This window comes from Propithecus coquereli, unplaced genomic scaffold (assembly GCF_000956105.1).
Source record: "Propithecus coquereli isolate 6110/MARCELLA unplaced genomic scaffold, Pcoq_1.0 Scaffold70, whole genome shotgun sequence".
NCBI lineage: Eukaryota > Metazoa > Chordata > Mammalia > Primates > Indriidae > Propithecus > Propithecus coquereli.
In genome coordinates, this window is record NW_012153063.1 from 1,230,613 (window position 1) to 1,258,048 (window position 27,436).

A 27,436-nucleotide genomic window follows, 5' to 3' on the forward strand; every position below is an offset into this window, starting at 1 on the left:
CAATGAAGAGCAATCTCTTCTGGAATTAGAGCCACGGATATTGTCGTACATGCTTTCTTTATTTCTTCCTGCTCACAAGCATAGGACGTAATATAGTTGATGAAAGCATATTAACCATTATATGTGTGTGCGAGCGCGTGTGTGTATATACACATATATAAACATGGCAGGCTCACAAACCAGGGCTTGCAGACTGCATGGTTTTTTATATTTTTAAAGGGTTGTTTTTTTTTTTTTTAAAAAGAATATGTAGCAGAGACCATATGGCCCAAAGACTAAAATATTTATTATCTGGCCCTTTACAGAAAATGTTTGCTGATCCCTGAACCACATGGAAAGTATCGACAACGAAGCCCACTCATTTTTCACTTTCACCGAGAAATGCATTGTCTTCTCTCCTTCGAAGTATCACTTTTCACTTGTAGAATCAGTCTTCACAGCCGTTCTAAAATGAGGCTGAGAACCTCCTACCTACAGCAGGCTCTGCAATAGAAGCTGCTCCAATGAGCTCGCTCATGGAAGCTGTCTTGAGCCAGAGCTGCTGTTGTTCCAGTCCTGTCTGTGCTCCTGCTCTCCTCCTCTCAGCACCAGCCACCGATTTGCTGCACACCTTCTTTCACCTTGGCTTTTTGGCCAGATGATGATTCCATTCTAATTGTTCTTACGAGTCTTCTTTGCTGTCTGGCCCTCCTTTTTTTTTTTTTTTTTTAATCTTCTTTCACTCTCTAGGTTCCTCTTCTGTGACCCCACCTTCTGCCTTCTCCACCAGAATCTCAGCCCTACTGAGGCAGATGCCTTCCACATCTAATATTCCTACTCCTTTCTGTGCTTGTTCCTGCCCAGGCCCAGTTTTCTCACTGGTTTCAAAGTGGGTCCGGTTCTGCCATCTGAAACAGACTATGGCAGGGAGAGGCCTTTTGGTGTCTCCCTCACAGGACCAATCGAACCATTTTTGTGACCAGTACGATCACCCTTTCTGGACATTGCTTGCCTGTACCCTTCATTGTGTTTCCCTGGTGTCCATGTTGCCTCCCATGGACCTTCTGGTCACCTGCCTTCACCTGTGACTACGGGAGTTTTCCACATCTACCACTTTAACCAGATCACTCCAATGGTCCTCTGATGGCCTTGGATGCAACACATTTGTAACCAGAGCCATGATAGCACTCAAGCTTCTGGTGCATTTCTTTCTTCATTCTCATCCAGCTTGCTGAATCCCTCCCTTTCCTACCTGGCAGTGCCCCTCTACTCAACACACATTTATTCAACGTTGACCCTATTCCAGGCACTATACTCGGCTCTAGGGTCAGAGATAACCAAGATGCAGTCTTGCTCTTGGTATTTTTTGATAAGGGAAAGATGATATGCACATATATGAATACAGAGCAAAGCAGTAGGTGGTTAAATGATTAATAAAGTCACTAGAAGCTGGGTGCGGTGGCTCACGCCTGTAATCCTAAAGCTCTGGGAGGCTGAGGGGGAGGATCGCTTGAGCTCAGGAGTTTAAGACCAGCCTGAGCAAGAGTGAGGCCCATCTCTACTAAAAATAGAAAAATTAGCCGGGTGTGGTGTCGTGTGCCTGTAGTCCCAGTTACTCGGGAGGCTGAGGCAGGAGGATCGCTTGAGCCCAGGAGTTTGAGGTTGCTGTGAGCTACGCTGACACCACTGCACTCTAGCCCCAGTGACAGAGAGAGACTCTGTCTCAAAAAAAAAAAAAAAAAAGACATTAAATATTGTGAAAGCACAGAGGGGAGTATTTAGCAGTAAACTCTGCAACAATAAAAATTACGAACTACCTAATAAGACTATTACTAAATCTAACAAATTGACCAGTTAAAGAATATTTAATTCTGTTTTTAACCTTCCCTTACATATATTGTTCAAGGAAACTTCCAATAATTTTTTTCTAAGTGATTTTTTCTGCCTCACTATCTCATTTCTGATACATTATCTTAACTCTATCAATGTCTGTAAACATTAAAGTTCTGTAAATCAATGCAGTCTTTCGGTTATAGTACATAAGACAACATCCCTCTTTGTAAACACACCCACTCCTTATTAGAAATTAAATTGAATCCTCATTCTGTACCCTCGAATGCATGAAATGGTGGGTTATAACTGGTGGGTGTTCAGTCATTCCTATTTGGCTGGTAGGTTTATTTATTGGAATAGACTTTGAGAGGTTGTCACTCAATTGCAAAGGATGCCTTTCAAATAACTTGCATCTGGGCACTTTTCACCTTTCATTTCCTTCTCCCTTCTCATTCCTTGTATAACTCCGTTCTGGCTTCCTTTCTGCCAGACCCTTTTTCAGGATCTACATTATGTCAAACACAAATTGGGAAAACCTAGCCAGGACATGCTTGTCTTGAGGGAGACACCCCCAAGAACATAGACCTCCAAGTAGGAACTCCAGGGAGGTTGGAGTGTTCACTAGCTTGCCTCAAGTGTGACTCCTGCTTAGTGTATTGTCCATTTATTTATTCACTCATTACATATTTTCCAAGAGATTTTTCTGTGCCTTAAACACTGTATTAGGTTCTAGGGACACAATGGTGAACAAAAAGGAAAACTGTTGTCCTCGTATGGGGGAAGTATCGTCAATTACAAGTGTACATGAATAAATATGTTATAATAATATCCTAGCTCTGACACAGAAAGAAAGAACTAAAATCAGTATCTAACTCTAGCAGCTATGTAACCTTAGGGGTTTCTGTGTGTGTGTCTGTCTTTGTCTCTGTTCCTCTTTATTAAGTAGGGGAGGAGGAGGAGGTGGTTAACATTGAGTTCTGTGGTGGCTATGGTGTTTTATACCCACGCTCTTCTTTTTTTTTTATTTTAGCATATTATGGGGGTACAGATGTTTAGGTTATGTATGTTGCCCTTGTCCCCCCCCCCAAGTCCGAGTTTCAAGTGTGCCCATCCCTTGGATGGTGCATTGCACTCTTTGTGTATGCAAATACCCGTCTCCTCCTCTCTCCCTCCCCCCTCCCCCCGCCCGACATCCAATAGATGTTATTCTTATATGTACACTTATGTGTTGATCAGTTAATACCAATTTGATGGTGAGTACATCACACTCTTCTTTTTAATCATAAAATTCTTCATGCCCCTCCCTCCCAGTAGATGCTACTATCACCATTTTAAATACAAATAACAGAGTAAAACAACATTGTTATTACTCAGACTGTCATTGGGAGGGTGAATAAGTGAATGCTTGCATTATGGGAGTTTGGGGGCAGAAATAGGCCACAGGCTCTAATTTGAAACCATTAGATTTAGTGGCTGAATAACCCACCTAAGTCAGGGATCCTGGATTTACATTTTTTACATCAGCGAGAGAAAATCTTCCCCTTTCTCCGCAGAAGTCAGGACTGGATCTCAAAAATAGAAATGTGTCCTCCTAAATGCATGCCCACCCCCATGGTTGACAAACAACAGATTTCCCAAGATATCCGCCACACACTTGGTTTCTAATTTCCGCATTTGTTCCCCGCCAGAATTTCTAAGTTACTACCCAATATGCCCAGACATATTTTCCAAACTTTTGAGGAAACACCTTCATCTGCTTTCCTCAAAGCCCCCAGGTACAGGCAAGGGAGGACCAGGCCAGGCCGAGAGCCCCTGCCCCCGGGATTCCTGCCGCTCAGAGCCAGCGCGCCTGCCAGCCTGCGACGGGAAAACGTGCTTCCCAGCCGTCGTGCCACCCGCTGCAGGCCAGCTGAATGAGGAGAAGCGCTATTTTTACCTCCCCAGCTGCAATCCTTTATATTTACTTGCAGGAAGGAAATAAATAAAGGGTTAAGAAGGACATGCTCGGCCTTAGTTTATCCCTAGCAGAAAGGGGTTGGAATAGGACGGGGTATGTGAGGTCTGGGGTAGTGGAAAAGGCAGGTCGATTTCCCTGGCTAATTGTTTTCAACAAATCAACCCTGTCTCTGGCCTGGAAGCCCCCGCACTCTTCTTCCTTCCCCTCCGGCTCATCCCTGACTGCCAGCACCCTCCTCCCCCGCCCCCATCTTTGGAGGTGCCACCATCACCTCTGATGCTGCCTGGGATGCTGCATCACGGCTGCTTCCCCCAGCACCCCCAATAAGGCATGCGCAGTGCGTCCTGTGCCAGGCTACAGCAGCATCAGCATCAACATCAGCACCCAGCATCAGCACCAGCGCCCGAAGCCCCGCTCAGGCGCGCTCTCGGGGGCGGGGCGCACACCCGCGCCGCGCGTCCCCGCGCCGCTCGCTCCCGCGCGCCGCCTCAGCATCCTCAGGCCCGGCGGCGGCCCCCGCAGTAGCTGAAGTGGCCGCGCCCGCCGCGGGGAGGGAGCAGCCCCTGGGGAGGCTCCAAGTTGGAGAGGACCCCCAGACTCCTCTGCGGCCCGCCCAGGAGGGGCTGAGAGGCGAGCCGGGGAGGGGTCGCCGCCCGGCCCCGGGCCCCGAGCCCCGAGCCCCGAGCCCCGACCCCCCTGCCCCCTGCCCGCCGCGGCACCATGCGCGCCGAGCCGGCGTGACCGGCTCCGCCCGCAGCCGCCCCGCAGCCTAGCGCGGCGCTCTCGCCGGCCACTTCGAGCGCGCCCGGGAGCTATGAGCCATGAAGCCGCCCGGCAGCAACTCCAGGCGGCCGTCCCTGGCCGGCTGCAGCCTTGCCGGCGCCTCCTGCGGCCCCGGCGGCGGCCCCGCCAGCCCGGTGCCGGCCCGCGCGCCGCCCTGCCGCCTGCTCCTCGTCCTTCTCCTGCTGCCTCCGCTCGCCTCCTCGTCCCGGCCCCGCGCCTGGGGGGCTGCTGCACCTAGCGGTGGGTATGGCCCCGTGCCCTTCGCCTTGCCTACCCCGCTAGGCCCTGCGGAGAAAAGCGAAGGGCAAGCGGGTCCGTGCGCTCCGGACGTGCCCCCGGCTCGGCCTTTCCGTGCCTCCCTGCCTGCCTCTCCACCCTTGTCATTCCCAAACCCCCATTCATTCCAGTTCACTTTTGGAAGTCCATTTCTGTTTTGCATTCGCTAAAAACCCATTCCAATTACTGTCGGTTCCACTGGGAAGTATTTAGTGGCTCCTGGGTCCCTCAGCGATCTTTATGCAACTTGCGGAGGGGAAACCAGTGGATGGGAAATGCAGGGAGGGAGCAAGTTGTTTCTTGCGTGGGGGAGCCTTAATATGAATGCGGGGAGGATGTAATGATAGTGGCAATGGGTTGTTTCCCCAAATTTCCTACAGGGTATATTCACTGCTGTTGGGATTAAGGTGGGGGAGGCATACTTTGGGGGACCAAAGAATTAAGGTGTGGAAGACTTACTTTGTGCACAACCTTTGGTTGTGATTTCTCAAAGTGCTTGTTATTATAATGTGAACAATTAATGTAACGTTCAGTACTTTGATGATTGGAAATCACTGAAAGCAGAAAGCTGGCCTTGGTAGGAAAAGAAAAAGAAGTTGGAAAGCTGCCAGCATCTGCATCCCTATATGGCAAAAGGAATTTTTGCTCATCTCAAAGTTAAAAGAGAAAGAAACTGTCCATTTTGTTAAAAGAAACCAATTAACATTCTGTGCCCATGAATACAGCACTCAAAAGTTATCTTAGGAGTGTTCTTAGCTCTCAGATGGGATACCACTAGGCAGAATAGAGTTGAGCTTCTGTAGACTCAGAGAAGGGATGGAGGTGAGAGTCAGGACCCCTGAGCATGTTCCTTTAATGACTCCTCCCTCAAGTTCATTCTGCTTCTCCCTAATACTTAGAAGTATAGATTTGAGACTGGTTAGAAAATATACATATAAAACATAAATCAAAATGAACAGTACCTGATTGTATAAGCCTTATTGGCTATTAATCTATCCAGGCCATTTCATTGTTGAAATAACTTGCTTTACTGGTTCTCCACTTCTTACCTGCTTATAAAGAGAAAACTTTGTGTAATGGAAAAGTTAGTTTTAGTGCTTATGTATTTATGGGGTATATATATGTGTGTGTGTGTGTTTATGCTTCCTGCCCCCCCAGCTCCGCATTGGAATGAAACTGCAGAAAAAAATTTGGGAGTCCTGGCAGTTGAAGACAATCCAGTGCAACAGAATAGCAGCAGTAATATCAGTTACAGCAATGCAATGCAGAAGGAAATCACACTGCCTTCAAGACTTGTATATTACATCAACCAAGACTCGGAAAGCCCTTATCATGTTCTTGACACAAAGGCAAGACACCAACAAAAACATAATAAGGTAGGCAGGAGGCTGGCTATGTGAAAGTAGCTGCCATGAAGAGTTTTCCTTTGATTTGATTTTCTGCCAGAATCTGATTTCACAAGTTTTACTGCAGCATTTTATTAAGAAATCACTTACTATTATGATAGGGGAGAAACTGGAGGGAATTAACTTGGGATCTATCGGGATAGGATTACTGTTTGTTTCTTTTCTCTGACTAAGTTGGGACTGGAATTTTCTGATACCCTTATAAGCTTAGCAACCGAAATTGGGTCCATGTACCTTTCAGGAGCATTGGGCACTGTACAGTAGTTAAGTGAATGTGTTTGTGGTCCTGACTTGTTTCTGCGAAGCTTTATGTAAGGGTGCAGTATTGTACCTTCCGTGCTATAAAAAACTGCTTTAAATCTGCACACAGAAGATTGCTGTAAGAAGCTATTTGGCTGCAGGGTCCTTGTCAGTCTTCCCACTTAGAAATTGAGTGTTTAAATTTAAAACTTTTTCTATTTTTAATTGGTGAGTAGGAAAAAAATACTTTTTGTCCATTATATTTTCAGTCAGTAGGGAATTTGACATTTTAAAAGAGTATGGTGAATAGAAACAAATTATTTGCGTCATATGGAGACCAGTTTTGGTTGACATAATCCTTCAAGACTTAGCTGCATTGATTGTGAGCAATTGCTTTACCTTTAGGTTAGTTCAGAAAGTGGCACTGGTTTTTAAAAAGGTATTCACTGGAAGACAAATGTGTTTAATATCCAAAGAGTTTAAGGGATATTTTTTCTTGCTTACTATTCTTTATTTGAATTAATAATATTACTATTTTGGATCCAAGCAGTTTATGCAATGGCTTATCAGTACCTCTGTTCTTTATTGGCAGCAGATTATAGAGTCTGTATGTTAAATATTTCGTTTTGAACTCTATGTTCAGTTGAGAAGAGCAGTAACTATCTAAACATCTAGAATTTAAGAAAGTATCTGTGGTTTACATCAATACTTTTATTAGTTTTCTAAAATATAAGTAAGTGGTAACAGTATTTATCCCCATTTGCAAAATGAACTAGAAATTTAAGGCTTTTAGGTGACTTTCCTAAGGTTGTAAAGCCGCTAATATAAAGTTCAGGAGGCCTGAATATTTAATTTTTACTATTTTTTACAGTTAGATTTCTGAGAAAATTCTTCCTTCATATTGGATATTGTTGGAGAAGTTAACTTTGTTTCACGTTATTGTGTGGTGGCTGCTACCCACTTTGGCTGAGATATATGGCTCTCTGTTCTCTGCCAGCCTTTTCCCCCATAAGCTCCTATGTAACTTAATGGGCAGACTACTAGATCAGCGGTCCCCAACCTTTCTGGCATGGTTTCACAGAAGACAATTTTTCCATGGTCAGGGCAGGGGGTGGAGGAATGGGATATGGAGGGGGAATGGAGGGGAGCTCAGGCGGTGATGGTGATGTGATGTGAGCGATGGGGAGTGGCTGTATAGATGAAGCTTCCCTCACTCTTCCGCCACTCACCCCCACCTTCCTAAGTTTCATGGACGGGATGGGGTGGGGGATGGGGGGCGGAGTTCTGTGGCCTGGTCCCCAGCAGGCCATGGTCTGGTACCGCAGTACTAGATCATGTCTACCCATCTGTCTTATTGATAGGAGGAGTGGATGTTGTCTTTGAGGAAGAAAAATCCAGGTCCCTTTTGATAAGATGCATTGAGGCCCATTTTATAGCTTTCTTCATGAATAAGACCTTCTGTGGTTAAATGGCTAGTTCTCAAACTCCAGTGCCTTTGCACAGGGTGCTGAAGGAGGAAGAACAACTGCCTCAAAGCCTGTTGTAAAGAATGGTCAAACCCTCCTCAGCTGAGACTTGAAAGAAATTTCAGTGGAACTTCTTTATAACTCAGGTATTGCAGGCTATAACTAATGCTTGCCTTATGGGCTAACTTTATGCGACTGTTTTGTTTGGTGGGAAATGGTCTGATGACAGTGTATCTGACTTTGTACGAAGTAAAGTTTGTTAAACCTTTACCCACCACTACCTAGAGGAATCGATTTCTCACTGTGGGACACCTGCTTGCTCTTGGAATGATTCTACCTTGCCACTGCCACCTCCTCATGGAAGTTGGGTTTTTTTAATACTGTACTTTGAAAGGAATGTTTATGCAGAAATTATATTTGAAAGCATTTTTCTTCTGTTCTTATTAGTTTAATTAAATGAACAATTTTTTGCACCTTTTTTCATGTGCAAAGCAGTGTACTAAGGATTCAAAGATAAGAGGTAAGGGTTACAAGAGTGAAAAAGACATGGTCTGTCCTCCAGGAGACACAAAAATGAGATAAGCAAGATTCTAAAAAATACTCCCGTCCAGGTATAAACAGTGTTGTTCTTGTTTGGCGAACACAGTTTCCCTTTGTGTTTTGCAATTTCCCTTTTACTTCTATTTTTAAGCATCTCTTGAACTAGTTGACAAAAAGTGTTCCATATGCTTTCTGCTGTATCTTAGGATGACTTGCCTAATAACAGTGATGAGAGACACCCTTGTCATTTCTGCTGCTTTACAAATGTTTCGGTATGAAAGTATAGAATTTCATCATTGTTGCTTTTATAAAAAGAAGTTTTGATTTTAATATTTACGTCTTATGTGCCTTTTTTCCTCCCCTGATTTCATTGCACTGAAGCATATTTTAATGAATGCCTTAGAAATGCTGAATCACTGTACCATTCTCATGGATCCCTAGATTGGGTATAGAGGTTGGGGGCGGGGGTGGGAATTCCCAAATATAGGTTGCAAGGCCAAGCTCCACATTTATGTCTGAAGAAATTTCATAAACATTCAGTGTTGATCAAACCTTATTACTTTACAGCTGTGAAAGTTAAAATGTTTATTAACTCTTTCAAAATTGGTCAGTTTAAAAGCAGATTGTGTAAAGCACTTTTGTGTATGCTAATGTTTCTGAAAACCTTAACGTTTCTTTGTCAAAGTATGTTTAGGAATCTTTTTATCTCCCAGTAGAGTGATACAGAACCAGTTGTCCAAACTGTGCCATTTTTGAGAGTAGAAGTGCCTACGCCTAAGAATTATGTCCTTATCATAGGCATAAACTAAGATAGCCCAGGGCAGACAAGGAGTTTTGACATCTCAGATCTAAATGTTATGTTCCTTGATTTTTGGTGCTTACCCAAATTCAAGTTTCTTCATAGACAGTTTTATTTTCCGATGATGTATTAGATAGTCTTTCTTAGTAGCTAGGAAGTCATTTCACCATCATGTAGCAATATTAGGGTCTGAAATGGAAAAATTTGGTATTGCTTTGTGTGATACTGTGAAATATATATTTGGTCTTCATCCTGTTTCCTGGTACACGGCTTTTAAAACCCTAGGAATCTCATATGCTAATGAGATGACTGGTGACAGGGGCCCCTAGATAGCTTCAGGAGTGAGCTGGTCACCAGAAAGACCAAGGCTTGATTAGAGGGTTGGGACTTTCAACCCCACCCCCAAGGAGAGGGGCTGAAGGTTGAGTTTATTACTAATAGCCAGTGGTTTAATCAGTCATGGCTACATTATGAAGCTTCCATGAAAACCCAAAGGGACTGAATTCTGGAAGCTTTTGGATAGCAGCACATGTGGAAGTTCCTAGAAGATGGGGAGCGTGTGGAAGATCTGAGTCCATTCCTCCGTATGCGTCTTATGCATCTCTTCCATCTGGCTATTCATTTGTATTCTTTGTAACATCCTTATAATAAATGGGTAAATGTAAGTAAAGTGTTTCTTTGAGTTCCGTGAAGCTCTCTAGCAAATTCACTGGAGAGGGTCGTGGGAACCCCGATTTATAGCCAGTCTGTCAGAAGCACAGGCCACACCTGGGGCATCTAAAGTTGGATCTGAAGGCTTGTGGGATTGAGTCTTCAACCTGTGGGATCTGACAGTATCTCCAGATTGATACTGTCAGAACTGAATTGAATTAGTGGACACCCAGGTGGTATCTGATGGAGAATTTGCAGAATTGCTTGATGTGGGGGGAAAACCCCCCATATACCGGGTATTAGGAGTGTCGTGTGAGAAGAGAGAAGGAAAAAAACTGCTGCTTTTTTCTTTTATCTCTTGCTTTGTTATGAAGACATCTTTTTCACTTGTAGTGACTTTTATGGAATTGTATGATTAATATACATAAGCATTTTATTAACTGTTAATGCAATATATTAATAAAATGGACCATACATTTAAAATGCAGGAGAAACACTTTAGATTCATCATTCATTCATTCATTCTGAGATAATCCTATGTAGTCTGTTTCTAGGAAAGTTAAGGAAGCCCTCACTTGGGAAGGGCTGGAAGCAGTATACTATGCATGCATAGCACAGGGCCTTGGGGAAAGGTGACTTTAGTCCACCTGTGTAGCTCAGCATTTCGTTGCCTTCTCTACTCCCCAGCACTCTAGGCTGAAGAGAGAGAAGTTTAAGTGAATTTAGAACTCAGTGATTATTTTTACTTCCTACTCTATTTTAGGATAAGAGTGGTTCCACATTTCTTGGCTTTCCAGAAGCTTCTTGCTCCATTGTTCTTGGTATGGCACAACAGAAAGAGGAGCTTGAGACAAAGGGTCCCAGAGTCTCTTCCACCAGGTGTTATCACACTTTTTTAGAATTCTGGAACATATATTTTTATGACCCTTCTTACTAGGAATTAATTTTAAAAAAATTAATAGAAAATTTTATACTGTGGAACATAGGAAAAAAATTTCCTTCTGGAAGTTTATTTAACAAGTCCAGGTTTTAGTTAAAGAATTGTTTGTAAAATCTTGTGGTATATACTGCGGAAATGCCCTGCTGCTTCCTAACTTAATGAAATGAATTTGATTGACAAGTCTGAATTGTCACAGGGCCCTTTCTCAGTATTGGTAGAGCAGCAACTATCAGGTTATGTGATAACACAAACTTTTGTATTGGCATCAACAGCCTTCCCAAGGTTTCTAGGTCTTCCTAAGCAGTCATTACAAAATTGTAGTTTATAGAATTCAAGATTGTAATAGCTTTATTTGTAATGCATGGTGTATGGTAGGCCTTCGGTAAATGCCTGTAGAATGAATTGAGGATTGAACACGCATATATTAGAAAGAGTGCAGTGGTTCCCATGAAATTTCCTGTTATAATTGAAATGAAATTCAAAAGAAGCTGCAAGATACTATTAAGTATTTTTGGCACTGTGCCAGATCAGTAGGCAAGGCAATTTTGGTCTGGAGGTTTTAGCACTGCATAAGTCACAGTTACTGTATGCTTACACTACCTAAAGTAGTGGAAATACCTATATTAAAAATTCTCAAGATTATCCCTATCACTGTCGCCCACTGTTACTGTGATAATCAAGAACTATGTGGTAGTTTTTGTCATTGTTAGGTTTAGTTGCTCAGTGTTGGAGCAAGATGTGTCCTTCTACTCATACAGTTTCCAATATATCGGATTTACATCTGGTAGGTGTTCAGTTTTGTTTGATTTAGCAAACATTTATTTGTTTATTTTATATCTTTATTTTTTGAGGCAAGAGTCTTGCTCTGTTGCTCAGGCTAGAGTGCTGTGGCGTCAGCCTAGATCACAGCAACCTCAAACTCCTGGGCTCAAGCGATCTTTCTTCTCAGCCTCCTGAGTAGCTGGGACCACAGGCACTCACCACCATGCCTAGCTAACTTTTTCTATTTTTGGTAGAGATGGAGGTCTCGCTCTTGCTGAGGCTGGTCTTGAACTCCTGAGCTCAAGCAATACTCCTACCTCGATCTCCCAGAGTGCTAGGATTACAGGCATGAACCACTGCGCCCGGCCAGTAAATATTTATTGAATACCTCTTTTGAATCAGGCACTGTGCTAGACTCGGGAAAATGATAAAGGGTAACAGTCCCTGCCTTTGCTCACTGGTGGGGTGTCAGAATCAAGGCAGCTGCTAGGGCGTGGTTCACATCAGTGCAGTTACTATGGAAAGAACCGAAGGCTGCAGGCACCCAGAGGAGAGAATAACCTTTGCCCAGGGAAAGTCAAAGAAAACCCAGGGGAGGAAGAAACAATTGAGCTGTGCTAAAGAGCAGTTAAGACATAGGTTTTTGCAGGAGGTGGAGAGACTAGAAGCCACAGAATCACCAGAGAAGAGGCTCAGAGTACAAGCACCTGGCTTGTTGAGTAGCAGCAGGGCGTTTGGTGTGGTGAGTTGTGAGAAGGGGAAACCCAAGTGTGGGAAATTTCAAAGAATCAGGCGTTAGTGTAACATTTGTAATCAATTTTGAAAAATCCTACTTAATTCCTCTAGAAACCCAGTGATGTCGATGTTTATAGCTGTAGCAGTTGAGATTTATGGTTAGCGTCTTCAGTAAGGACAATCAGCTAGTAAGTGGCAGGCAGAGCCGGGTGATTCGAACCCAGGTCTTTCCGTTGCAGAGCCCATGCTGGAGAGAGATAGGGTGTATTTAGAGTGGCAGCGGGTGAGAGCGGAAGGTTGTGAAGACTGAAGACTTGAGGGCTTTGTATTGATTCTGTGTCACATGGTAAGTCCTGGGAAATGAAGACGTGAGCATGTATAGGTTGAGCATTGATTGAGTGCCAGTTATGTGGCTCCTCAGGGAGCTGACCTTTTAATAGGAGGAGACAGACCATAAACACATCAACAACAGCAATAACAATACCACCAGGATTTCAGGTATTGACAAGTGCTTGGAAAAGGTACACTAATGTAACATGGTGGAGAGTGGTAGGTGTGATGATTTCTCTTGAAGAATCAGAAGATTGGGCCTGCAGTCTTGGGTGGGAGTGAACACTTGCAGTTGAGAAATGACTCCTCTTTGGATAGGATGGCATGTGCTGTTTGCTGTGGCCCCCTGTTCCTTGTAGCCTAACACTCACCCTTCTTCATTTCTGTTACTTGCCCGTCCCCCTTGGGTGTTTGAGTTTGGACCCCTGTCTTTGATTCTTCTCTCTTACAAAGTCTAGACCATTTCTAATGCTTTCACCCGGGAGTCCACAGCTGAGCTGTGCTGTAAAAAGTCTTGCTTCAGTGTGTCCCTAAAGAATGCTTTCTGCTCTTCTTGCTCATGGGTTGATTCATTGCTGCTAACTGTATAACTACTAGTGTCATTCTGTCTTCACTTGTTCTCAGGCTTTGTTAACAGCATGGGCCACTGTCCTTCTCTTTACAGCCAATCAAAAAATGACCCAGGAGTATTTGCCTGGTGGCATTGCCCAGGGTTGGTGGCATCACTAAGTGTGAAGGAAAATCAGTCAGGAGGAGAGCTGTCCTTCCTGCCTTCCCCACTTTTCTCAGCAGTACGCTCATCTTCCCAGACATCTAAGAGTGAACCTTGGGAGTCATCTTTGACTCTTCTGTCTCCTTCATCTCCTGCCTATAAATAGTCACTTATTAAGTCTTGATGCTTCTCCCATGACTCCATCCCTCCTCCTCTCTCTGCACTGTGTTCTTGTCTTCGCCTCTTGTCTCTCTCTCTCTGTCAATCCATCAGTCCCACTGCTGACAGATTAATCTTCGTGGCACACTTATTTCATCATGCGACTCCCTTTACCCACATTCAACAAGCATAACTTCGGCTAGATAAATTTTCCCTGTGGAGTGAGGGAGAGGATGTCAAATGCTCTTGAGAAGAAGTGCTGCTTTCCTTCTGATACCACTCATTTGCTGTCCCCTTCTCCTTTCAGCATTTCTCCAGGCCTGTTTACCCAAAGGTCAGTGCATGTCAGGAGGTTAATTTTGTCTGGTTGGTTCCATTCGTGTCTGTCCAAACTCGGGGGCTGGTTTCGGAAAACCCTCGTGACCAATGGCAAGAACCTAATTTGTCTGTAATGTGTGCTCAGATTTTTAAGTCCAAATTCTGTTTAATTCCTGCTTTAGAAGATCCTGTCATCATCATCTTTAAGATCTGAATAATTAATTGCTCCTAGAGTATAAGTTTCCTCAGTGAAAATATTTTATTCCTTTCAAGAATGTACATAATCATAAGGCTTTATTCACACAAAGTATTCAGTTCACAATTGATATGGGTGCCCTTTAACCTTATGAAAGACTCATTCGTTCATTCAAAATCCACTGTGTGTCTGAATTTTGCAATTTTACAAGGCAGTCTTTGTGTTTAGAACGTATATAAATTCAGTACAATTTTAATCAAGTATAATTCTAGGAATTCTATTATAAAAAGTATAGATCCAGTTATCATATTTATTCAGAACAATGACAATTAAAAAACAATTATGTTCATTCATGGCAAATTTGGATAAAACTTTTGCTTTCTATAAAGTAAGATGAGAGGTGCATTCTCCATCACTGGGCACCCATCTGGGATAGATGTGAACATGCGAATTAGTGCGATGCTTCAGATAAGATTTTGTTGTAAGAGTGTCTTTCCTGGCTAAAGAATAGACAGAAGCTAATTTCCTCATCTTGAACATTGTGAATTGATGAATTCAAGTTCTACTTTCAATTCTGTTGTGAAAGATATTTATTTGTTAACAAGATCTACTGTGACACTAACTGTTCTCTAAGCCTTCTGCTTAGAAGTGGAAATGATGGAAATTTAAACAAGTCTCCACTACTGGTAGACACTAATTACAGAGTAGTTAAGTTCAAACACACCAATAAACAGAAGTATAAATAGGATCCTATGACCGGTGACTATATTGCTCTTGAGCTTGGGTCTATAATTACACAGTTGGGGACACTCACCTTTGCTTATCTGCATGACAGTGTCCACTTGAGGGAATCATCCTGCCACAGTTTTAATCCTAGGTGGGCCGTAGAAACAAGGTAATCACATGCTCCTGGACCATCTTCTGCCTTCAATGGGGCCGACAATTAAATTTAGAAGTAGTCACATTGAAGCACAGCTAGAGAATTGTGATAAAAAACATCCCAGAGCCATGGAGATAGTGATTTTTGTGTATCTGCCGGATTCCAGCGTCTGTTCCAGAGCTTCCTTTCCCTTAGTGTGGGCATTTAAGAATTTGCTGCATCAAGTTGTAGTCTGGATCACTTAACTGGGTGCATCGTGCTATCTTTAATTGTAAATAGGCCTGCTATTGCCATATACTATAATGGCTGTGTTGCAGATGGGCTCCATGAACAATGTCAATCAGTCAGTGCTTAGGGGAGTCTCCTGTCACCCATGTTATGCTTGCTCTTTACTTTTTTGGATAAGCAGAATGCATGAAATGAATTGCAATTCAACTCTCTAATGCATTGATAATAACAAATATAATATATAGCCTCTGTGTGGAACCTAAACAGTTTTATTGAGGCACTTTTGTATCTGTGATCTCACATGGTCCTCACAACATAACTGCCAAGATGATGATTATTTCTGTGTTCTGGAGGAGGAAATTCATCCAGAGGATGAGTTAAAATCCCAAAGAGGTCAGGTCAGTTCCTCCAGGTCTTTGGAATTATTGGCATGACTAAAATGACCAGAACCTTGGTCTGTAGACTTCTAGTCCCTTGTTCTTTTATCACACGTCTGTAGGTTGAGTAGGGAAGTTTCTGTCCCTCCCAGACACCTTCCCTCTTGATGATAAGGACCTATGAGCAAATCGCACCTTATCCGTGCACATGTGTACACACATGTACTTTGTTCCCTTGGCCTTCCTCTGCAGCCAACTCATTTTATTGTCCTTTTTTTTTTTTTTTTTTTTACCTAATTGAGTTTTCCAGATAAATCATCTTGTTCAAACCGCTGGTATTTTTGGAATGTTTTGCTTATCTGTTTACCTTGCTTTATTAGCTTTCTTTTTCTTCCAGCAGATTCTCCTTTTTCGTTGTGTGTTGAACAAGGGTGATCATATCTGGTGTTTCCAAATTATGTGTCAGGCATTTGAACCATTCTAGAAGTGGCTTTTTTTTTTTTTGGAAAGATATTGTCTAATATAAGAGTATTCAGTTTGAAGAAGCAGGTCTTCAAAACAAGCTGAATTTAATAAGAACTGGTTAATTTGCACTTTTTTTTTTTTTTTTTTACCAAAGATATGACATAATACCCAATTTAAACTTTTTGTCAGCATGTGAAACAGAGTGGAACCAATTTCTACCCTGCCATGATATTCCAGTGCAAAGCAAGGAAGTTGACATTTTAAGGATCCAGTGTAGCCATTTATTTGTGGGTTAAATATGATTCGTGCTAGGCTGTTTCGAATGTTAGAAATTCCTCTTTGACTCTCTTACTTCTACAAGAAGAATGGTTGGGGGTCAAGGGTCTGGATGTCTGACAGATTTGCTGTTACCAACTATTTGGACTTTGACAGGTTCCTTAGCCTCTTTGAGCCCCAGCTTCCATATCAATCACATGGACGAAATAGCGGTGTCCACCCCAGAGGCTGTGCCTGGCGTAAATGGGATACCTGTGTAATGTGGTGCGTGCAGTGCCTGGCATACAGGAAGTACTCAGGAAATGTTACCTGTTAATTACTGACCAGAGGCCTAAGGAACCCAAGTTGCAAACTACTCTTTTATAAATAAAAGATTTGTTTTATTAAGAAAGAAAGATGGCCTTAAGGGTAATTATAAGGACAGTTGTGGTTCTCAGGGTCTTCCTGGGTGTGTGGCTGCGGATGAGCCTGATTGGCCCACCTCAGATGGAAGTGGATGTAGAAGAGCAACTCCATTGGGTGTGCGTGATGTCTCAGAGGCTGCAAGGCCCGGAACCACACTGAGGCAGTAGTACGTAAACATGGTGTTTGTACACTGGGAGAGTAGAGAAGTTTTCCCTAAACCTTTGCAAATAATCGGGGCACTCCAAAGCAGGCCTGGAAATCAGGCATTTTAGGGAGTTGTAAGGTGAACCACTTTCTTCTTGGAGCTAATTGCCAAGGTGGATATTACGTTGCCCCAAAGACTTGTACTATAGATAGCACATATTCAGAGGATAATTTTCCATCCCAATTGGATGTCTACCCACTTCTCCCTCTCCCCCAATTCCCCAACCAAAAACATACCTAAGAAATACTTTCATCTGCCATTGATAGTTTTCTCACTTTGGAATGAAATATAACAATTATAAAACCATGACAAATAGAATAGTATATAGTCCTCCCAACCAGAAAAAATTTAACAGAATAAAAATATCGGATATACAATTCTGTTTTTATTTGGACACTGGGATATGATTGAACATGCTATGACCAGGAGGTAAAATCTTGGGCTTTGCGTCTTAACTGTTTTAACCAAGAGTTCATACAGTGATTCCCCTCCTCTTATAAATTATGGCTAAAACAGTTAATAAGCTCTCACTAATTACCTTGTTAATTACTGTAGGCTGTCCTGTGTAACTTAATGGTCTTTCGTCTCTGCAGAATGTACAACTGTAGTTAGAAGCATTTATCACTGTTGGGCTGCATAAATACTGTCACTTGTTCCCTTCAGAACCAGTGTGATATTGGGATGATGTCATCTTGTTATTTGTGGCTTTGCAGTGGTGTGTAAAACAGCTTTTGGAAATGGTTAATGATTATTTTTTCCCTTCTAATTAACTATATATTCTTCTTTTTATTTGTTCTTTTATTTGGGGCATTAGTCCTTTTAAGACCTACTGATGCATTTTAGGATTATTACCCAAATAGTATAAACTATCCTGTCTACCTATCAGATCTTAAATATGTTTTTCCATTTTAGATTTCCAGAGTTCTTGGATTTCCCGTTTTCATGCCTTAATGTGCTAAAAGTTTATGAACTTATTTGACTTATATTTATGAAACACTTGTTTGTGATGTAACCATTTGAGAATCTTCATTCTTTTGCATGGAGTATAATCTGTCTTTTGACACCCAGACTTGCATTTATCTTGTATTTCCCCTTGGATGTCTAAGAGGCAACTCAAGCTTAACATGTCCAAAATGGAACTCTTGATTCTAATATCTCCTGCCCCAGCCTGTCCCTCTTACATTCTTCCTCCCTGGTTAAATGCAACATCATCTTCAGGTTGCTCAGACAGCGAACGCTTTCCCTTCTCTTTCTTTCAAGCATCACTGCAAGCCATCAAATCTTGTTCTCCCTTCAGAAGCTATCTGGAATCCAACCACTTCTCCATTGCTGCCAACCTGATCTGATTGACCATCAGCTCTCACTTAATGTCTTCCCAACTCTTCTGCCTGATTTTGTCTGGCCCCCACCACTCTGCTACAGTCCGTTCTGCACGCATCAGGCAGACTAATCCCTTTAAGTTTTGATTCGGATCATGTCACTGCTCAGCTCAACCTCCAGGGGCTTCCCACCTACTCAGAGTGACTTATTTCCCATCCTCCAAACATAATGTGGTCACAAGAAAAATAAGTTATTGCTTGTTGTTATAGTTGGACAGCAGGAAGTGCTTTTTGTTTGTATGTTTAAACACCTACCTAATAAGATTTAAACATCACTTTTGCTGATGGTGTAAACATTTTAATAAACAGACTTGCCTACTTTGTCCCATTCACATTTTAATTTAAAATTTTGATTTTCCTATTTTCAAATCGTAGACCATGCAATTTTTATTATAACAATAAAAAACAAAAATAACACCCAAACATATTCACTGATGTTGTGACATGTTCAAAATTACCTTTTGTTGTCCAAAAAAATGCTTTTGATGTATCGATGGCTTGTCAAGATGATACTTTCTTATTTACCAGAGGAATAGAGATTCTCTGAGTTCCGTGAACAGTGGACTAAACAAGGGAAGGATTACTGCTGTTCTGGAAGTGAGTATCACAGTTTTATTTCCATGAAAAGTGGTGCTTGCTTCTTGATAACTAGGGAAATTGCTTGAAATCAAAGCAGAGATGCTTCATAGTGGTGACAGGAGTTTTTGCAGAATTTTTGGAGGGGAACTGTTATGTCAGAGCTGATGGAAACAGATTGTACCGCCATTGGTCTTCATAGGGAGATGATGGTCACAGAAAGGTGGGTACAAGCTAAGGTTCTGAAAAGGAAATTGCTTAAAAGCGTATTTGGAGATGTTATACTGGAAGTTGAGATTTGGTTATTAATAGATTAATAAAACAAATGAGAATAATATTTGAGAGAAAGAAAGATAAGTAGTTCAGTTTTTGGTAATATAAATACATTGTTTTATGTGGTAAAGTATACATAAAACTTACCATTTTGGCCATGTGAGTGTACATTTCTGTGACATTCATTGAGTACATTCACAATGTTGTGCAGCCATTACACCATCCATCTCCAGAACTTTTTCTTCACCCTGAGAAGATGCCCTGTACCCATTAAATACTAACTTCCTATTCCCTCTCTCCCCAGCCCCTGGCAACTACCGTTCTACTTTATGTCTCTGTAAACTGACTACTCTAAGTCCCTCATATAAGTGGAATCATAACAGTATTTGTCTTCTTGTCACTGACTTATTTCATTTAGTAATGTCTTCACGGTTTACCCATGTTGTATTAATAGCACGTGGCAGAATTTCCTTCTTTTCTAAGGCTGAATAATATTCCATTGTATGTCTGTACCACATTTTGTTTATCCATTCATCCATTGGTGGACACTTGGACACTTGGGGGGTTGCTCCCATCTTTTGGCTGTTGTGAATGATGGTACTATGAACACAGGTATATAAATATCCATTGAGTCCTTGCTTTCAACTGTTTTGGGTATATACCCAGGAGTGGAATGGCTAGATCATGTAATAATTCTATTTTTAATTTTTTGAGGAATCACAGAATCACCATAACATTTTCCACAGCAGCTGCACCATTTTACATTCCCCTTAGTAATGCAAAAGGGTTCCAATTACTCCACATCCTCACCAGCACTTAGTATTTTCTGTTTCTTTTTTTAAATATTAGCCATCCTAAGAAATGTGAGATGGTATCTCATTTTGATTTTGATTTGCATTTCCCTAATGATTAGTGATGCTGAACATCTTTTCTTGTTCTCATGGGTCATTTGTATATTTTCATCAGAGAAATGTCTATTCAATTCTTTGCTCGTTTTCTAATCCGGTTGTTTGGTTTTTTGTTATTCAGTTGTAGGAGTTCTTTATATATTCTGGATATCAATCCCTTATCAGATATGTGATTTACAAATATTTTCTCCCATTCTCTGTGTTGACTTTTCATTTTCTTTTTTCCTCCCTCCCCTCCCCCATCGACTTTTCATTCTCTTGATAATGTCTTTTGATGCACAAAAGTTTTTCATTTTGACGCAGTCCAGTTTATCTGTTTTTTCTTTTGTTGCTTGTCCTTTGGTGTCATATTTAAGAAATCATTGCCAAATCTTATGTTATGAAGCTTTTCCCCTATGTTTTCTTCAAAGAGTTTTGTTGTTTTAGCTCTTATGTTTAGGCCTTTGATTCATTTGAAGTTAATCCTTTTTTTTTTTTTTCTTTTTTTTGAGACAGAGTCTTGCTCTGTCATCCTGGGTAAAGTGCAGTGGCATCATTGTAGCTCACTGCAACCTCCCACTCCTGGGCTCAAGTGATCCTCTTGCCTTAGCCTCCTGAGTGGCTGGGACTATAGGTGTGTGCCATGACGCCTGGCTAATTTTTCTGTTTTTAGTAGAGACAGGGTCTAGCTCTTGCTCAGGCTGGTCTTGAACTCCTGAGCTCAAGCAGTCCTCCTGCATCAGCCTCCCGGAGTGCTAGGATTATAGGCATGAGCCACCACGCCTGGCTTAAATTAATTCTTATGTGGTGTAAGGTAACAGTCCAAGTTTAGCTTTTTGCATGTGGATATTTAGTTTTGCCAATGCCATTTGTTAAAAAGACCATCCTTTCCCATTTGAATGGTCTTGTCATCTTTGTCAAAGATCATTTGACTATATATTTGAGGGTTTATTTCTGGGCTGTCTATTCCATTGATCTTTATATCTATCTTTGTGTCAGTACCACACTGTTTTAATTGTTGTAGCTTTGTAGTAAATTTTGAAATCAGGAAGTGTGAGACCTCCAACTTTGTTCTTCTTTTTCAAGATTGATTTGGTTGTTTGGGGTCCCTTGAGATTTCATACGAATTTGAGGATGGATTTTTCTATTTCTGCAAAAAATGTTGCAGAGATTTTGATAGGGATTGCAGTGAATCTGTAGACTGCTTTGGGTGGAATTGACATTTTCTTAGTCCATTTGCATTGCGATAAAGGACATACCTGAGGCTGGTTAATTCATAAAGAAAAGAGGTTTATTTGGCTATTAGTTCTGCAGGCTGTACAAGAAGCATGACACCAGCATCTGCTTCTGGTGAGGGCTTCAGGGAGCTTCCAATCAAGGTGGAAAATGAAGGGGAGCAGACATGTCATATATCGAAAGAGGGAGCCAGAGAGAGAGGAGGGGATGCTCATGCTCTTTTAAACAACCAGCTCTCATGTGAACTAATAAAGTGAGAACTCACTCGTTACTGTGGGGAGGGCACTAAGCCGTTTATGAGGGAGCTGCCCCCATGACCCAAACACCTCCTTCCAGGCCCCATCTTCAACATTGGGGTTCAAATTTCAACATGAGATTTGGGGGGGACAAATATCCAAACTATGTCAGGCACTTTAACAATATTAAGTCTTCTAATTCATGAATGTGTGATGTCTTTCTATTTATTTGTGTCTTCTTTAATTTCTTTTAGCAATATTTCATAGTTTTCAATGTATTTTGCTTCTTTGACTAAATTTATTCCTAATATTTTATTCTTTTTGATGCTATTATAATTGGAGTTGTTTTCTTAATTTCCTTTTCAGATTTTTCGTTAGTGTATATAAATAAAACTGATTTTCAAGTGTTGATTTTGTATTTTGCAACTTTACTGAATTATTTGTCAGTTCTAACAGGTTTTTTTTAAATGGAACCTTTAGGGTTTTCTACATATAAAATCATGTCATCTATGAACAATGGTAATTTTATGTCTTCCTTTCCAATTTGGATTCCTTTTATTTCTTTTTCTTGCCTAATTGCCCTGGCTAGGACTTCCACTACTATGTTAAATATAAGTGGCAAAAGCAGGCATCTTTGTCTTCTTCCTGATTTTAGAGGAAAAGATTTCAGTCTTTCACCATTGAGTATGATGTTGACTGTGGGGTTTTGATATATGGCTTTTGTGTGTTGAGGTAGTTTTCTTCTATTGGTTTTTGCAGTTTTATCTCACAAGTTCCTTTAAAAGGGAGACCAGACCATGAGCAGAATAATTAATTAGTTGTGTATTAGGTAGCCAGTTTTGGGCAAGTACTTACATCTCTGGATTTAAATATCCTCATTTTAAAGATGAGGAGGTTGAATTAGACTTGGGGATCTCAAACTTTAGTGTGTGTTGGAACAACCAGGGGAAGTTGTTGAAAAGCTTTTGAGTTTGTAGGTCTGTGTGGGGTCCATCAGTTTGCATTTTTATAAGTCTCAGGTTATTTTGATGTGAGTGAGTTTGATGTGAATGAGTTTGTTCTTTAGAACCTCTTATGGCCTTATGGCCCTAAAATTCTGTGAAAATATCTTCCACTAAGAGGTGATGGGTGTTCATCAGAGGAGATGAAATGTGTGATGGGCCATTGAGCTGGGGATCGCAATGGCTGCACTCATGGAGTAGCTGCCTCCTGATATTCAGGCATGTTGGATGAAAAGTAGGAATTATAAAGTGTAGGTACTTATTATTTGAAAATGAAGAGTAGCTGGCTTCAGAAGTGGTTGGTGTGAGGCGATTAAGGGACAAAACAGGTTTTGAAATAGAAGCAGAGGCGGGGCTAAGGAATAGTTTTCAGTGGAAAGACTGCAGATGGGATCACACTGCCCCTGATTTATCACCAGCAAGTCCTTGGCAAGATGTATTCTGGTGAGGGAATTCCAAAGAGTAGTGTTGGGAAACCAGAGTGAAGGAATGCTACAACAAGTGAAAAACTGTTGACCAATTTGCATAAATATACATACTTTTATCAAATTGGTACAAATATGTTGTATAAAATTAGTGGTTACTCTGATATATTAATATTTACTTACATGGTCTAAGAATTCAGAGTTGATAAAGGTATAGAGTGAAAAGTAAAAGTTTCTCTCCTAGCTCTCCCTGAAGTCTGTTAAATTTCTCTTTTTAGTTCTTCTAACATTAAATAATTTATGTCTGCTCTATTTTTAGATCCATCCACCTAAGATATTATCTTTTGTCTGCCTGCTATAAAAGGTGAAGAAGATATCACACTATGGTGTGCTCCCTCCTTTCTTTCCTCTACCTCCTGATTTTTACTTCTTACGTATTTTGACTTTTCCCTGTTTTTTGCATGCATTTTACAGTTAAAATGGACTTGGAGGGGCAGGACTTAGGGTTATAACTATGCGATAAGTTGCTGTCTTCCACCTCTGGGGAGAAAAGTAAACTTAGAGACCCGGGAAGAACAGCTGGAACACAAGTACCCCGCCCCGATGACTTGCCAGGAGCTCCTTCTCAGCTACAAATCCTTAGAAGGTTGATGGTGAGGGGGCATGGAGAAACATTTTGCAGGGGGAAAATTGCATATTTCCTGCTCTTGTTATTTTTTTAAAGATAAGAATGGGTCAGAGGTTGAAGGGCCTGTTAGGATTTTGTCCTGGTTACATCGGGAAGCCACTGGTGGGTTTTAAACAAGGAAATAACATTACCTGCGTTATATTTTAGACAGATCATTCTAGCAGCTCTATGGAAGGTAGATGGGAGGGGGCAGGAGTGACTGCAGGGAGACAAGTTGTCCGGGCAGAGACCGTGTGGACTGCACTGGGGTGGGAGCAGAAGAATCGCAGGGAAGTAGGTAGATTTGGGGTATGTTTTAGAGGTGGAGCCTCCAGATTGCTGATAGTTTGGGGGTAGGTGGGCTAGAGAAGGAAAGGAGTTGTGGTAGACAGAAGAATGGTTCCCCCAAAGGTGTCCACACCCTAATTCCTAACACCTGTGAGTATGTTACCGTACATGGAAAAAGGCACTTTGTAGATGTGATTAAGTTGAGGCTCTTGAGAAGGGGAGCTTATCCTGGATTGTCTGGGTGGGCCCAGTGTCATTATCAGGGCCCCTGTAAGAGTCAGAATGAGAGAAGGAGGTGTGATTTTGGAAGCAGAGGTTTGAGTGGTGTGAGGAGGGGCCCAAGAGCCAAGGAATCTAGGCGGCCTTTAGAAGCTGGGAAAGATCAGGGAACAGGTTCTTCCCTAGAGCCTCTAGATAGAACCAGCTCTGCCAACACCTTAACTTTAAATTCTAGATTTGGATTTTGGACTTTTGACCTCCATAAGTGTAAGATAATAATTTAAGTCATAAAATTTGTGGAAATTTGGTAGGGCAGTAAGAGGAAACTAATCCAGGAGTCAAGAATGACTGTCAGACTTTTTCCTGGGGAATAGTGCTCCTGTTTCCCACTGTGAGAAGGGCTGAAGAAGAAAGTTTAGGACAAAGCTTAGAGGAGACTGAACATGTCAGCTCAGGAGGACTGTTGGTCGTCTCTGTGCATATATGATGGCCTCATTGGCCCTGGGCTCAGGGGCAGGTCAGGATGAGATGGAAATGTGGAAGCATCAGCAGATTAATGGTATTTAGAGACCTGGGGGTTTCACCCGTGGAGAGAGTGTATTACATGAATTCTGGAAAAACAGCTTAGCAACTTCCAGCAGAGGCCACATACAGACTTATTCCCTCTCATTGCTTGCTGTTTAAATTACAGTTGTTTTCTTTTGAGTCACCAAATGACATTTCAAAAGATAATAAGAAACTGCCACTTTGGGAGGAAAGAAAGCTTTATTAAGCAGCTTGTTAAAAGATCAAATTTCTGGACTGTGTAGCTAGTTGCAGTATTTCTTCCTTCATTATTTTCTGAAGGATACATGTGAGCTTATTTGACAGATTTAAACCTGTGGTTTAATTTGGGGGAACTTTGATGGGTATATATTTTTATTATTTTTTATTTTTATTTTTTGTATATATTTTTAAAAATCTGCTTCTTAAGTTGTTACATTTAAGTGTTGGAAGAAATGAACTTCTTTAATTCTGTTTACATCAGTTGTTTCTTGCTGTTTTGTTTCAAGGGCTTTAGTGACAGCTGCAAATGAATTTTGAAAATAATGTGGAAATTTGTATAAAGGCAATACATCTAGAGGAATCTATATAAATTCATATATCTCCTGTACATATTGAACGAGGATTATTAATCAGAGCCAGCCTCTCACTCCCGGACATTTGGTAATGTCTGGAAATATTTTTGGTTGTTGCAACTGGGGATGGGATGCTACTGGAATCTAGTGGGAAGAGGATAAGGATGCTGCCAAACATACCACAGTGTACAGGAAAGTCCCTCTACATCAAAGAAGTATTTAGCCTAAAATGTTAATAATGCTAAGATTGAGAAACCCAGCAATAGAACTTGTAAATGTGTAAATTAGGAAAATGGCAACTATTATATTTCTGTCACTTAATGCTGTTTCTGACATTACATCTGTTTTGCACATCGAATCAGTGGTCTTTTCTACTGTAACGTAAGTGCTACAATATTCTCGCAGACTCTATAATTTTTATTTTGTGGGAAACTGGCTAATTTGGTGTTTACTGGAATGGAAAACAGAAAGAAAAGTTTGCTTGAAGTTGTCATTTAAATGGCTTTTTTTCTTTTTTTGGCTAAGATAAAACAGTGTTAAATTTATTATATTAATAGTCTTCTATTTTTGGGAAAAAATTCATGTACTATAAGTGGTTTTTATTTTGAGCTGTTTATCAAGTATTAATGCTATTGTATCATCTCTAATCATGACGGACTATTACAGCCCTGATATGGTTATTTGCTTATGGCTGGTAATAAAAACATCCCCTGAAATAACTATACTTGAAATAATATGTTTGTAAAAATTGCTTTATTTCTTTTTAAATCTTTGGCACTATTAAAATATTTTGAAGCATTGTGAATTTAAGAAAAAAATTCAAGAAAACTCTACTTCCTGTCATTTACTGATTTAAATAGCAGTCCCTGGAACACATGTAGAAATGAAGACATTTGTGTAATGCTTTGGAGTCTTTTTGTTTCTAGATTTTACAATATAAATTTTAAGTACAAAATTGATAAGAGACTTTGAGAAACCTACATTATTTTGTAGGATGTGGGATATACCTTAACTTTTTTGACTTAAGAACAGGGCCCTAAGATGGGAAGAACAGATAGTAAATAAAAATCAATAAGTTTATACCATTAAAAATTCCTAAAATTAAGTATAATATATGACAGTGTATTCCTAAAAGTAGTGACAAGTTTGAAATATTAAAAGCAGTAAAGATAGCATGACTTCCAGAATATGGAAGTGGACTTTGTAAAAATCAAAGATAAATATTATGTTGTTTCTTAGGAATATTTGATGTTTATACTGTCATTCTTTCATGTACATATAAGACATATGAAAATGATGTCCTTGGACTTGAATTCTTTTGGGGGCATTTGTAGTATGTTGTATCTCTTGGGTTCCAAAGTGACACTGTTCTAATTGAAAATATTAATTTTAAAACTCAGTGAGTAAGTTGCTTTATACTGACTTCTACAATTTTTTCTCCCAATTATCTTAGCTTTGTCATTTAAGCCCTAGCTACATCAGACAGTAAGGCATCTGCTGAATTATACTCCCTGCTTTGTTTCTTCACTGGAATTTTTTTTTTTTTTTTTTTTTTAGACAGAGTCTGGCTCTGTTGCCCTGGCTAGAGTGCAGTGGCACTTTCATAGCTCACTACCGTCTCAAACTCCTGGACTCAAGCCATCCTCCTGCCTCAGCCTCTCAAGTAGCTGAGACTACAGGCATGCCCTACAATACTTAGCTAATTTTTAAATTTTTTTTGTAGAGACAAGAATCTTGCTGTGTTGCCCAAACTGGTCTCAAACTCTGTCCTCAAGCAATTCTGCCTCTGTCTTCCAAAATGCTGGAGTTACAAGCATGAGTCACTGCACCTGGCCCCCACTGCATTTTTAATGGAGCTGACATAGAAGGAAAGGAGTAAACAGTCATCATGGCTTTAAGCTTTCCTAGACACTGCTGAAAATATCTGGAGACATTTCAGTTCTCAAAAAAAAGAGAGACTTAAAAATAGCTATCTTAAAACCTAATGGCTGGCTTTTATGGACAGTTTTTTGTTACTGCAGGACTTCTCCGGGGGGGCCTTCTGGGACACCCTCAAACCATCTTAGCAGCTCCCTCTTTTTGAGTACTTGCATTATAACCACCAGAACATGGTACAGTAATTACGTTTGTTTGCTTCTCCACAAAATCATAAGACTTTTCCCATAAAATAACTTAAGCTTTGAGAACTGATCTACATGACAAAAATTCTTGGC

At 40.9% G+C, this 27,436-nt stretch overlaps 1 protein-coding gene across 1 annotated transcript in view; it reads left to right on the plus strand.

Moving 5' to 3' along the window:
* The first annotated feature begins 4,590 nt into the window (after positions 1 to 4,590).
* Positions 4,591 to 27,436, plus strand: part of ADAM23 (ADAM metallopeptidase domain 23) — a 164,288-nt gene continuing 141,442 nt past the window's right edge. Inside the window, exons 1-2 of the mRNA XM_012661203.1 lie at positions 4,591 to 4,792; positions 5,987 to 6,204. Coding sequence (XP_012516657.1) covers positions 4,591 to 4,792; positions 5,987 to 6,204 — 420 coding nt within the window. The remainder of the gene's footprint in view (positions 4,793 to 5,986; positions 6,205 to 27,436) is intronic.